At 37.7% G+C, this 13,707-nt stretch overlaps 2 protein-coding genes across 2 annotated transcripts; one reads left to right on the forward strand and one right to left on the reverse strand.

The window, feature by feature from the left end:
• Positions 1–2,605: 2,605 nt before the first annotated feature.
• Positions 2,606–9,057, forward strand: LOC116250296 (small ubiquitin-related modifier 2-like). Its single transcript, XM_031623921.2, has 3 exons — positions 2,606–2,831; positions 7,995–8,144; positions 8,520–9,057. The coding sequence occupies exons 1-3, from the start codon at positions 2,748–2,750 to the stop codon at positions 8,586–8,588; spliced, it is 303 nt and encodes a 100-aa protein (XP_031479781.1). The 5' UTR covers positions 2,606–2,747; the 3' UTR covers positions 8,589–9,057.
• Positions 9,058–12,203: 3,146 nt separating this feature from the next.
• LOC116250019 (dirigent protein 7) lies at positions 12,204–12,988 on the reverse strand. The gene has a single exon (XM_031623346.2). The coding sequence runs from the start codon at positions 12,870–12,872 to the stop codon at positions 12,306–12,308; it is 567 nt and encodes a 188-aa protein (XP_031479206.1). The 5' UTR covers positions 12,873–12,988; the 3' UTR covers positions 12,204–12,305.
• Positions 12,989–13,707: the final 719 nt, after the last annotated feature.

Consider the following 13,707-nt stretch of genomic DNA (forward strand, 5'->3'; position numbering starts at 1 on the left):
GATGCCCCACCTGTTTATTTCATACAATGCTCATTCAAGCACAAAACATTAGATTTTGAACTTGTTTTTCACATTCAATAAACATCATGCACAACTTGAATAGATCATTAAGTCATGTCATGGTGGTTCAAATCTCATTAAAGATCAATCCAGTTGAGAAAAGGAAATATCAAGCAATCAAACAGTGGTAAATCTTCTCAATAAATGTCCTAGCTTGAGTGCTTTGACTAGACACTGGTGCGCTCACCAAGTTTCTCAATCATGTGGAAAACACCAAGAAACTTGATCTCAGATTATCACCATTGCGTTCACGTTGCCAAACGAATGTTGATGGAGTTCAAAAGTTAGTTTCATGATTTGCATCCAAATTTTATTTTGATTTTTAAAAAAAACAGTTGGATTGGTAGTAATCAAATGGATCCTTGAAGATGTTACTTGGATTAATTCAACCATAGCTATAATAAAATTTTTATGTTTTTTTTTTCTCACAGTAAAAAAAAGTTAAACCTTAACCTTCTTAACCCTGAGGGGCTTGGTGCATTGTCTTCGCTAAGGGTTGGTAGGTGGTCATTCCCTAGTCTGAGTGGCATCAGTACCACTCCCTTGCTTTGCTAATGTATGCGTATCAGTAGTGGAGCAAGAAAAATTCATTGGAGGGGCATTTGTGTAAAAATACTCAAATCTAATGGGGCACTTATATATGTATAAGGATAAATATTTAAAATTCTCATTTAAAAATAATTTTTTTTAAGAAAATGGTATGGGCAGTCACTTTTAAGAGATTGATGTGGGCAGTCACACCAGTCACAATGTGTCTATGCCACTAGTGTGTATATGTGAATGTGTTAGAGAGGTGGGGAGTACCCTCAAGGTTTTAGGCAAGCGATAAAGTCTCTTAATCCGGGTTCATTTTCTTGAGTAAAAAGCGAGGGAAAATGATCCTTTAAGAGCCGTTTGACAAATATAACACTTTTTTAACTATTACATGAATTTATCCCAAAAGTTGAGACAGATTTATAAAACATTTCTTAACGTATCACATGAATTTGCCCTAACTTTTGGGTCATATTCATATAACAGTTATGCACCGTTCCATTTGCCAAACTAACCTATGGTACTAAGTTGTATGCATGTCAAATAAAGGTTTACATCACTATGCCGAGGGTGTAGTGGCTGAAGAATTTTCTACAAGAGAAGTCTCCCTTTTACAACCTTTTTATTCTTTTCATACTTTCAACACGAAGATAAAACCCTGCAAACTCCCTTTCATGATATAACGTGGAAAATACCAATACAAGCAACGCCTATCCAATAAGTTGGTTGTACACACCTGAAGTGCCATTGCAAAATTCTAATGTAGCAGTTGGAAAAAGGACAAAAAGGTTAAAATATGCGTATATATTAAGTTTTTAACTAGTACGGGAAGCATGCATTCGTCTAGCTTATATGTGACTCTTCCGCTAGTTATATACACCCACCTTTGAATCCAGGTATACTAAAGTGAACCAACCTAGGCACGTCTTAGCCTCATTTGATAGGAATATGTGCCAACTTAGAAACATATCATTTTGATCAAAAGTTAAACTTTATCTCATTCGTATCAATTCATTATGCTTGTACTTCAAAATTCTCATTTACTGAACATGCCCTTGTTCACAACTATATATTGCTAAACCCTGGGTTGACACAAACTTTTCAACTATGTTACACATCCCAAATATATAAGTGAAGCCATTCTCATAGTAGAGTAGTGCTTTTTAGGGACTAAAAAGGAAACAAAAAAAAGGATGGTGTTGCCATACTAGCGATCAACGTCGGAATCTCGCAAGCACTATCTCATTTGACAGGCAAAGTTGAGTGTACTTACTAACGGACTGGTGAAGGATCTCTAAGATGCTTTTACCATTTTAAGTTTTATTACTTTTTTTTTTCCCCTTAATAAGACTATTCGTAAAAAAATGTACCTTTTGACGTATTTGCTGATAACTGCTTATTGTTTGAAAAGTTACAAAAAATTGTAACTTTTGACGGATTTACACATGACTGCTTATTGTTTGAAAAATTATAAAGAATTACATAAACTTAGGGAGGAGGTTGTATGTAACTAGAGTTATTTAGTGTTGATCTTAATAACACTTTATTAAGGCAATATTAAAAGCAAAATAGATTTAACTATGTCTGGTGAATTATGTTGGAAACTTAAAACTTAAACTATGAAAATGTGAAACGGAGACTGGAAGTCAAAAATTTAAAAAAATAATGAAAAATGTCAACATTTTTTTCTAAAAATACTTATTTAACAAAGTAGAGCGTGGGCCAGGTGTTATCAGAAATATCGAGAAAGTAAACCACTTAAAGTAAATTTCTTTCGTATTCAAATACTCCGACCCCACCACAAATAGATTGTTGCAAGATAACCAAGAATCCTTTGCCCAACGCTCCGGCCACTTTCTGCAGCGCCCTCTCCACCACACGATCCACCCCTCGGAATCTGGACCGTCGGATGAAAGCGATGGGAGCGAGAAGCCGCATCGTTCCCGGGGGCGGATTCGCTCGAAAATTCAAATCCAATTAAATTTTTCCCCGTCTATAAATCGGGGCAAAGCGTCTCCAACGTTGGCTCCTTTCCTCCCCTCTGTGTTCCCAAATTCTCGAAGTCTTGCCCTCGCTCTCGTTTCCTTTCTTGCTGATCTTGCGGCTCCCTTTCTCTATCTCTCAGGCAGAAGGATCGATCTAGGGTTTTCGCCATGTCGGGGGCCGCAGCGACGCAGGAGGAGGATAAGAAGCCGATGGATCAGGCGGCTCATATCAATCTGAAAGTGAAGGGCCAGGTTCGTCTTTGATCCTTCTCTTGTTGGTCTTTGCTGCTTCTTATGTGCGCATTAGTTGTTCAGTGATTGAAGATCAAATGTCTTTCCAAGTCAAAATTCCTTTTGTTTTTTGCTATGCGTTGAGCATATTCGCTTGCCTGCGATTGCCCTTATCCTTTGAGAGTGCAAAAAAATTGGACCCTTGTTCTTTATTTTCTTGTGGTTTCAGGCTGGTTGTTTTGTGGCTTGGTTGGTGTGTCTCTTGTGTGCGTGTGTGAGTGCGGTGGCTTGCTTTGTGGTGATTTTTTCGTCATTGAGCGATAGACAGAAAAAGAGGGAAACCGGCTGGCTTTACCTTATTGGTTCCGTCCCAATCTGATTACGTTTAAATAGTTCGAGTCTGTACATATTGTACTTCTTCAGACAGGCTTTGCTGTCTTTTGTGGTGCAGATGCAGTTCGGTTGCTTCCATCCTCTATAGTTGGATTGTATACGTGATTTGTTCTTTTTCCTCGTTGTAGAACTAGAAGTATGTAGCATGTACTTTACTCAACGGTTTAGAAGCATATGCCAGTACTGCAGTTTCTGTAATCTTAGGTGTTGATTCTCGTGGCCTCTTCCCAACGCAGATCGTACTTTTTCTAGCTGGTGCATGTAGGTTTTGTCTAGATAATCCTGAAGTACGTGCGACTGATTTTTTTTTACCAGTTTATTTTTTTTGGTCCTCTTTGGTTGGTGAAACAAAAAAAAAAACTAAATACGGTGAACAAAACCAATCTATTGAATGATGGTTTTGAGAAGATGGAAGGAAATTAGATGGAGTCAATTTCAAGATTGAATATTTCGTTATGAGGATGTTAAAGTATGTTACATACGACCTAAGTTCCTTTTAAATCTTCATTTTGCTTATTGTATTAGACTTTGAGCAGTCCTTTCTAAATATATGTTTGTGGGCGAACAATTATTACTGAATGTGGTTATAACGTTATAGTTAAAGAAGAGATAAGCCCTGTCTTTGTTCTTTCCCAGAACGACTAATGTGTGCAACCATTGTAAAATAATTTATTACATTCAAAATACAGTTTTTATGGTTGTGAAAGATTACAAGATGATTGGAGATAACAAGGGAGATTGAATTATCCATGCAAAAACTTAGACGTACGTAGAATGTTTAATGGATTGATTCACCTTCTATTTTATCACTAAAATTTATGTATCCGACACTGGTACAAATAAATGAATGTTGCTGATGTGAAAGATTGGTTTTTTTTTTGCTTGCCTAATAAATAATAATTGACAAGAAAGGTGCATAAAATAAAAATGCGTGTGAGGCAGTAATGAAAACATAGAATTCTGAAAACGTAAAATTATACTCAAGGGTAAATTAGCTTTTTTATTCAGGAAGGGAAAACAGATCAAGTAACTTTAGGAAAGTAATAATGGGTTGTTAATGTTCATGTATTATGATTAAGAATCTCCTTTTTTAACTTTAAAAAATTAGGGCATATTTTTTATCAGATTAATATTTTTACCAATTTTTTTGTCAGAAATGGTCACCAAAACAGTTTTTTATGCAATTGCAAACATGCAATGGTGAGTGTTTTGACTGTTACGTGAATGCTAAAAGGTTCTTCTTATTAGTTGTAACCATAGTAAAAAAAACGTGTTAAAAATGCAAAAAAAATAAGTCAGCTGAGAAAAATGGCAAAAAAAAAATTTTTTTTTGAAAAAAATGGTGAAATGAAAGAAAGAGTGAAAAAACATTTTTTTGTGATAACATTTTTTGCGATTTTTCATGTATTTTTATATTTTTAGTTTTTCCTTTTTTGCATTTTTCACTTTTTTTTTTTACATTTTTGACTATCACATGTTGATTTTCGCATTTTACTTTTGAGATCTTGTTTTTAATTGTTTTAAAACTTGCCGAGATATTTTCGAGAAAGATAACTTTGCCATATTATACCCAAGAAAAACCGAACCCTTTAAAACCTGGAATGATATTTATAGCTATGGTTTAACAATGAGGATCGCATGATTGACAATGACTCCTAGTGTTGGCAAATACATCAAAGTAACACTTTAAAGTTTAAACATTTGTGTCACTTTTGTGTCTGTTCTGACGACGTCAATGTTATATAAAGTGATTGTGGTGTATGATCAGTCAATAAAGTATATGCTTCAGTAGCATGGTGCGTCTGTGGGCATTGTAATGCTGAGGTGAGACATAAATGGCTAAGAAGCATCTGCTTGTGGTGGTGAAGGACATCTCTTGCATAGAGGCTTTCCTCAAGCATGAGGCTTTCGTGTTCTGTCTTGCTGCCAAAAATGTAAATACATAAGAATTAGAAACAGAAGAAAGAAAGACCATAACCCCATTCTATCTCTCCCATATCTATACGGGAATAAATTGAACTGGGCCCAAAATGGGAGTTTTGAAGTCATGAAGTCTCCTTTCCTCCCTAGGATCCACCAATTCTAAGGTGGACAACATGCTTGTGAAAATTTGAAAGAAAAAGGAGAACAGATAAAGTTTATTTTCTTTGCCCAATGGCAGATGGCTAAGCTTGAAATGTCTCATTGTCCTTGGCAAAGCAGAGTAAGAGCTCATGCATTTTCTCTTATTTCTCCTTGAAATTTTAACCCGCTTTGTTTTCCATATTTCTCTCTTAGCTACCTCCACCAGGTCTGTTGTGTTTGAATAACAAGTTTACCAGTCATAACATTCTTTTTTTCCACCCTTGCAATTTTACTTGGTCAATAGCCTGAGCAGCCCTGGACCCAATCAAACTAAAAGGAGGACAGTCAAGGGTCTTCATAAGAACTCATTTGCTTGTTAAAGATAGGTTCTGATATTTTTGTTAGTTACTCATTTTGCTCATTTTGATTTTAATTCTTGACTGATGTGCTGTATACGTTAATTTGGGTTATTTGGAAAAGGAAGAACAAAGTTTTCATTAAATTTTAGAGATGAAGTATTGGTTAAATTTTAATGCATTTGGGTTATCATTTTGTAATTTTACTTGAGTAACCTTTTCATTGTGGCATATTTTGTAAGTTCTTATTCATCAAAGCATTTGGTGGTGGGCTTTTTCTATTTAGGAGGGAAGCTATTTGGTGGTGGGCCTTTTCTATTTACGAGGGAAGCTATTTGGTGGTTATTTTGAAGTTAGTTATGAGTATGACACAATTCAAGGGAATTCACTATGTTTCTGTTATTTGGCATCCTTTATCCTCTGTTTTTGTCATACTTCAGGCTGTGGGCTGTGGTGCGACTTGATTGCTATAGCTAAAACTTGCTGCAGGTCACTTCTGAAGAATTTGATTATAATTTTGTAAAGATAGGCATCATTTACAGTGTTTCTGCAAGGACTGTGGATTCGATAATTGTAGTATCAAGTTTTATAGAAAAGAACAAAAGTGAAAGAAAATTGGGATGGTTATTTGCTAATAATCCGCCCTCTATCTGTTTCCTGTAAAATTTTCCTGTGATTTGCGGGATTTTTAAAATTCTTAGACTTTAAGTTGATGACTTATTTTTTCCTTTCTGATCCACCACCAAAGAGACCAGATTCCTTAGATATGGTTGGATACTGAATTCACCTTTTAATCCTGAACATTGTACTTATCAAATGGTTTTTCATTCTTTCTGTTTGTATCTCACGTTCCAATTATTTTGATCATGGGCATTATGCTTGGATTCAATGCCTCTTAGGACATTGGATTAGTTCATATTTCACTATTCAATGTCTTCTTCACTTCAAGTTTTCAGAACATTATGATTTACAAACTGATGTTTTTAATTGTGTAGATAAGATATTAGGATCAAGGGTTGGAAATTTTTTTTTTTGGCTTCTAAGGCTCATCTACATGTCCAAGATTTTTTGCATTTTTAGGAAACCCCTTTTTGGGAATATAGAATCTGCCCAGACTAGTTCCATAATGGATCTGGTTTAAATTTAATGCATCTTCTTCTCTCTCTTTCTCTTTGTTTGTGTGTGTGGGTGTGTGTGCGCCTTTCAGAGTTGTGCGTACCATGTCTACTTCCTTTTAAACTGGAGGGACAAGCTGTGTCCCTCAAGTGCTTCAAGAGGGGGTAGACACAATTTTGCAAGCAATGTATGTTCTCATTTTGACAGAGCTAATTACAAATCAGTCCGCAATATGATTATACTGGATTTGTCGCTATCTAATTTTGACTATGAAAAAAAATTCTGTATCTGTGGCTGTCAAATTTTGACTATGAAAAAAAGTATCTGTCCTAATTTAGGTCTCCTAAATGTACCCAGCTTGATGCAGGTGCAGTGTACTTAATATTTTGGATTTGTTAATTGAAAGTTCTAGAAATTGATTGTGTGTGATTTAGATCTATATTTTATATTAAAAAAATCAACATAATCGCGATAGTTGAGCTGTGTATGCAGCTATAAAGGATGATGAAATATCTTCATGGGGATTGAAATAACAGAGGTTCAGTGTGATTGTGTTTTTAGGGCAAGGTACTATTGTAGTTAAATTACTTTCTCCTGATTGATTATGTCATAGAATAAAGCAAGTTGCTTTGTCATAAAGAGAAGAAATCTTTAGTTTGTGACTGGGCAGCCTGCAAGGCTAGTATCATGTTATTCTTTTCATAGTACATAGAAAGTTTATAACTGGTAATTTTTATGTTCAAAGTTGAGAAAATACTCTAGGTAGCGTTTGGGTGATAAATTGGAAAGGTGGTTTTTTCAGAAAACCTGGTTTTGTAAGATGATTTTCTTAAATGAGTTTTGACTGTGTACGGTAATTTTGGCTCATCATGTCTCTTATATTGAGAAATGATCGTGGTGCCATTTAATATATTTTCAGTGGAAAGGCTAAAAGTAATTTTTTTTTTTTGGGTTAGATTTCTTCTTTCGTAGTGATTCTTGTTTGGTTATGTCTTTACATTTCACTTGTGCACTAAATAGACCTGTACCTGAATTTCTGAGTCTCTGTTTAGTGGCTTTTCAATGAGACAGAAATGTGGTCTCCTTGCAATAAGGAAAGCATGTTGACAGTGCCTAAATTCTTTTATAACTGCTTTGCAACTTGTCTGTTCTCTTCGTAGGTATAATCCTGCTTTAGGAAAGAAATGAAGATGAACGCCAAGTTAGTTATGCAAGAAGGACACTTTAGACACTGATAACTTTCTTCTGCTTTTAGGATGGAAACGAAGTGTTTTTCAGGATCAAGCGCAGCACACAGCTGAGGAAGCTGATGAATGCATACTGTGACCGGCAATCGGTGGACTTTAACTCAATTGCTTTCCTCTTTGATGGGCGAAGGTTGCGAGGAGAGCAAACCCCCGATGAGGTACTGTTTTCCAACACATTTTCTTTTGCTTGCAAAACGCGAATGGTTGGTTTTCTAATTCTTGGGAGAAAGCATTCCTTTATGAAAATCAAAATATGTTGAAGGATTCTTGCAAAATACAGGGGCAAAAAGGTCTGACGACAGTCACACAAGTTCCATTTAAGCGGATAATATATGTACTAACTACTAAGATGCCCATTTATCATATTATTCTAACGAATTGTAATATACTGCTTAAACTTACATTTATTAGCTATGTTTATTAAGGAAGTGTATGTTTGGAGGGTGCAATTACTTTGTGAAATCAGTTATCTCAGTTATTTATTCACTTGTATTTTAGCTGTTATTGACTGGCTCTGCACTTTGCAAACGCAGCTTGAGATGGAGGACGGGGACGAAATAGACGCTATGCTGCACCAAACTGGTGGTTTCAAAGTAGTATGAGCTTCATCTGACTCGAAGCTTACTCATTCCTTTTCCCAATCATTGTTGTCGTGCACGCTGATCTTTTGTATAAAGTGTTCCTCCCTATATTTTGGTCCATGTTTGCAAATATCGGCAACTATTTAGGTATTGGCTGACAGTCCACTTAATTACTAGTTTGTTTGAATGCTTGGTGGTAGAGAAAATATATATGTGGAGTTGCTGGTAGCACAACTCACATAGTGAAACGATTGCTTTTATTGCATGCATTTGATTAGATGAAGCAAATTCTTTTGCTTGAATCAGTCAGACTGCATGAGCTGGCAGCTTGTTTTTGTACTTTTGAATGGTATCTCGAGTCCTACTTTTGGATTGGTCGTGGTAAATTCAGCTTATGTTCTCCGAAGGTTTGCCACTTTATGGAATTGTATTATTGAACATGAAAACTCGTCTTCCTACTTGTGAAGGGCAGCCTTGGAAGATCTGGTCACTTTGGCTTAGAATTCCTGATACTTAGTGTGGATATAGTATCTTTGATAATTCTGTCGTCAAACCAATGAATACTTAGATATGATGCAAAATATCTTGTGTTGGTGTGGTAAATCTCAATTAGAAAAAATGAATTACAAAAAAGTGCAACTTACCTCGGATGGGGGTGATACCTGAGAATGGGACCGTCTAAAATTCGGTTCGATGCAGGCCGATGGATTGCGCTCTCGGTTACCTTGGCATTGTCCTTCCAGCAGCCGTACATAATAGAGAGCGCAAAGGAGCCAAGCCAGTCATGGTTACCGGAAATGTCTGATCCAAATGGAATCTTTCTTTCGTGGGGTACACGTTTTGGGTAATGTAAGTTTAATGTGTTCCTGGAGAGGAGCGAAGTTTTGATTTAGGTGGCATTTGATTTTGTAGAAGTTCTTCTGAAGGAAATATTTTCTAGTGAAAAATTGCTGGAAAAGTGGAGGGAGGGCGAAATTTTACCTTTTCCAATTCATGCCAATATTTGATGGCTAGGAAAAAAATTTCTTGAAGAAAGCTATCGGTTTGTTGTTGGACTTGCGAAAGCTTTCTAAGGTAATTTTTTTGGCCGCTGAGCAACAAATGGCCGTGATGATGCGTTTTTCCTGTCGAGACTTGACGTGGTTATCCACTGTGTTACTTACAAAAATAACCTACAATTGACAAAGTTAAACATAAGAAGCCTCTCCTATCCATTCGATCACATCGGATTTCAGAAAATATGCAAATCCTTGACAAAAACGTAACACATCAGATTGCAAATAATTTGGAGTGGGCCCTTTAAGTGCAACGTATGAAAGGCCAGCATAAAATTGCTACAATGCAATAAGCTGACTGAACGTATTCCGATTACCTCCCAAAAAGGACTCCTCTCTACCGTCTCCACTCTCCAATTCCTAGTATAGAGCCATCGCAGTCGATTTTACTGTAGCTTTTGCCCGAGGAACTGATTCCGACTAAAAGCATGAGGTTTTTCTTTTCCTTTTTGTTGTCTCTATGAAGATCACGGGCTGCACTTGTAGTGTAAGTTTAACATTGCCTTCAAAGGCTAAATCCAGCAACAGAAAATATAATCAACTTGAAATCAGTAACAACAAGAAGAATCCGCATGTCCAGCTTCACCGCAGGTTCGTGCTGAAATCTTTGCCATATTCAGCATAGGATTACTCATTAGTGCAATTGCTTCTTGGAAGATGAAACTGCCCCGCTATGGCCTAATGTTTGTTTAATATTTTGCTCTAGCTACCTCATAGTCATTGTCAATCCTTTTCACTCATTTGTCTGGTGTGATTTATCATGCTTGGGTATAGTTACTGCAAACAGGAATATACCAACCTGGAATCTCGAAGACACAAGGTTACTGGCATCAGAGTTCAGCATCCACACCACTACAACTAGTGCTTTACACACAAACGGATCAGAAATTAGAGATCCCAATTTGACAACCATAAGGTCATCTTCATCGCAACTTAACACAAGAAACAGGGACAACAGAACAGGGAAGACGTGAAAATGGCGGGAGGAGACAAGCCACGACCGGAGAAAGAAGAATGAGAACAACAAGATAAACCCCAAAACCTTTGTTTACCCTGTGCAGCAAACACCACATGAGTACCTCGTTTCTTTCTCAATGAGAAGCTTCTAGATTAGTGTCTTTTGGCATTAATTCTTCATTATTTTTTAAAAAACTTTTTCTTAACTCTTTTCGGTGTTTAGAATAATTTTTAGACCCTATGCTATTACGAATTGACATAATTTTTCATTTTCACGCTTCGTTAGTTTACTTAAAATTTCTTGCACTATTATTTTTCATATATGTGTCCGTTTTCACTTTATTGTTTTATCCATATTCTTGTCTCTTGCTTCGTGTCAAATTTTTAAGCTTGTTTCCCTCTTCATTTCTACTGTGGCCTTTCGTATTGATTTTACATTTGGTTCTAATAATTTGAAAGGTCGGGCAAGTAAGGACACCAGATAGATGGCTACAATCAAGCGTTCTTAAGAAATAATTGTGCAAGTCAGGTCTGGTGCTGTGCTGCAAGCTGTAGGAATGATTGTCTAGACCCGTGAAAATGAGTTTCTCATTCTGCACATCCCCAATGGGCAGGGCGGAGCCAGGATTTTGTTTTGGGGCAGGCTAAATAGTTCAACCTCGAATCTGGATAAGGCCAAACTGAACTGAAATAAAAAAAAAAAACATTGCACAACTAACAATTTTTTAATTTTCTAATGTAATTTTTTTTTTAGTTAGGGTGGGGCCACGGCCTAGGCGGCCCCCTTCCCTCCGCCCCTGCCAATGGGGTTGATCGGTCAACACTTCAATTCTTGGTGTGTCTGTGTTGCAAAAGGATGAAATGACAATGATAAATAAGTCATAGTGAGCTTTGGTATTATCAATTAGGATATAGATACATAACACTTGGTGCTAGACCCATAAAAAATTATTTTGGCAATTGATCTGAAGGATGACTGAGGGAGAATCAAGGGGAAAATGAAGATACATTATTTTATTAACATCAATTAGTAACTTTTTTTTTTCTTGATTTTCTATCGACCATTTGTCTTAAAAAAAGCCAATGGTCAAGATATTGATCCCTTACTTGTCTAATATATATATATATATATATATATATATATATATATATATATATATATAGGCATGTCTTACTATCCGTCCATCCGAATGTTGGCCGGAGGAATCAAATAACCCATGTAGATGAGAAGCTGAAATGCTCTAACTACCCATGGGTTTGGATGTTCTAACTTCGAAGCTGGTTTTCGTGTACACCGGTCTGGTTAATGAAGAAAATGCCGTTGATTAATAAAAAAAAGGAAAACATTTTTTTTCAGTAATTTCAATATATATATATATATATATATATATATTTCTTTTGGCATACATGTGTTGCATGCATCAAATGGCGCGCACAACTCTCCGTCCTTAATATAAGAGTCATTTAAGAGTCTCATATAAGAGAAAAAAATTATGTCATAATGATGGTGTTCCGCATAAAATGCATGTCACGAATATCGCTGGGACGGCTTGCTACGTGCTTACAAATGAACAAACCGAAGAAAAGAAAAGAAAAAAGAAGAAATAAACAACATGACCTCCCCCACACGATCAGTTTACAACATCTCATGGCCATAGGCAAAAAAAAAAACATGGTTACGATTCGGCCTTTTACGTAAGAAAGAAGTATGAAACGATCCATATTGTTACGTCATTGGAGACCGATCCGGGAACTGCAGCCGCAGCTTCAGACGGTATGGCACGGCGAAGCCATCGGCTCCGAAGGCGCTCTGGACGAAAGCGGCAGTCCCGCGCGCGAACGCGAACGATCCGGTGCCACCGACGACGGGTAGATCCTCGGCGAGGGGGAGGCGGGCGCCGGGAGACCGGACGGCGAGGCCGCCGCTGAGTTCAGTGGTGTCAATTGTCAGGTAGACGACGTCCAGACCGGAGCCTGGGAAGCGGTCGGCAGGGACGACAAAGCCCTGTGCCCTCCCCACTACGGGCGAGCCACTGCCCGGGTGCTCGGTGATGGCTCGGCGGAACACGAGCGCACTAGGCCCAGACTGCTGGGCGGGTTGGTTGGCTGGGACCGGCGAGGGGGAGCGGCTGGGAGGCTGGAGGTAGAGGGAGAGGAAGAGCTTGGGAGCGGTGGCGGTGGAATTGGTGGCCGACGATGGCGGGCTTCTGTGGGCGGGGGAGAGGACGGCGAGGAGGACTACACAGAGAGTGGCTGCGGCGACGGCTGAGAGGAAGATGACCTTGGGCAGCATGGCTGGTTGTGGTGTCAGTTGTTGCCGTCAGTGGTCGTCGTGGGTTTTATAAGGGTTTTGGATTTGTTTCTTGGGCCTTGTGGGTTTGGTCCAACCGAACCCACCTAATCCGCCAGGCCAAGTTGGTCTTCCTTGAGTCAATTGATTATCTGCCTTCTTAAATATGTCATAATGCTCCCAAAAGTTTTTAATATGGCTTTTCATTTTTTATGGCTAAAGGTGATTATCCATTCATTCCAGTACATGAATGAGATTTTCCGGCCTTTCACACACATCGCCTAATTATAGAGCATCCAAATGGTAAGAGAATTTAAACTTATATATATATATATATATATATATACACGCGCACACACAAACACTGTCATTCACCTATTTACCAGCAGATTGTTCATGTCGTCGATTAGTCTCTTTCAGTAAAAAGGATATTTCCTCTATTAGGAAACAGCTTGCTCTGTTTTTAGCAGCAATTCGTATAGGAATACAATCTAATAAAGGATTATAATATTTGCCCTTGGCAATAAAAGGTAAGAGGGCTCTTCCTCGGCAGGTATTCACCAGAACTCTTGTATTCCAAAATGTATTCAATATTTATAAAGATTATGAAACGAAACATTGTAGCAACTTTTGGATCAGAATTAAAGTTGTAATTCATACGACTCTTTCTCATCATAATAGGTATTTGTTGCTTTTGTGGTCACCTGTGGCTGTTATCCGTGGCTTTTATCATGGCTGTTGGACATGGAAAATCATGGCTGATGGTTGGAACAGCCACAGTCTATTCCGTGGCCAAAAGTCAAAAGCCGCAATGCCTATTGCTACCATCATAGTTAAT

The sequence above is a fragment of the Nymphaea colorata genome, chromosome 3 (assembly GCF_008831285.2).
Source record: "Nymphaea colorata isolate Beijing-Zhang1983 chromosome 3, ASM883128v2, whole genome shotgun sequence".
NCBI lineage: Eukaryota > Viridiplantae > Streptophyta > Magnoliopsida > Nymphaeales > Nymphaeaceae > Nymphaea > Nymphaea colorata.

Coding starts and splice junctions, on each gene's coding strand:
- LOC116250296 (XM_031623921.2), top strand. CDS start 2,748: ATGTCGGGGGCCGCAGCGACGCAGGAGGAGGATAAGAAGCCGATGGAT. Junction 2,832..7,994: donor ATCTGAAAGTGAAGGGCCAG/GTTCGTCTTTGA, acceptor TTCTGCTTTTAG/GATGGAAACGAAGTGTTTTT. Junction 8,145..8,519: donor GAGAGCAAACCCCCGATGAG/GTACTGTTTTCC, acceptor TTGCAAACGCAG/CTTGAGATGGAGGACGGGGA.
- LOC116250019 (XM_031623346.2), bottom strand. CDS start 12,872: ATGCTGCCCAAGGTCATCTTCCTCTCAGCCGTCGCCGCAGCCACTCTC.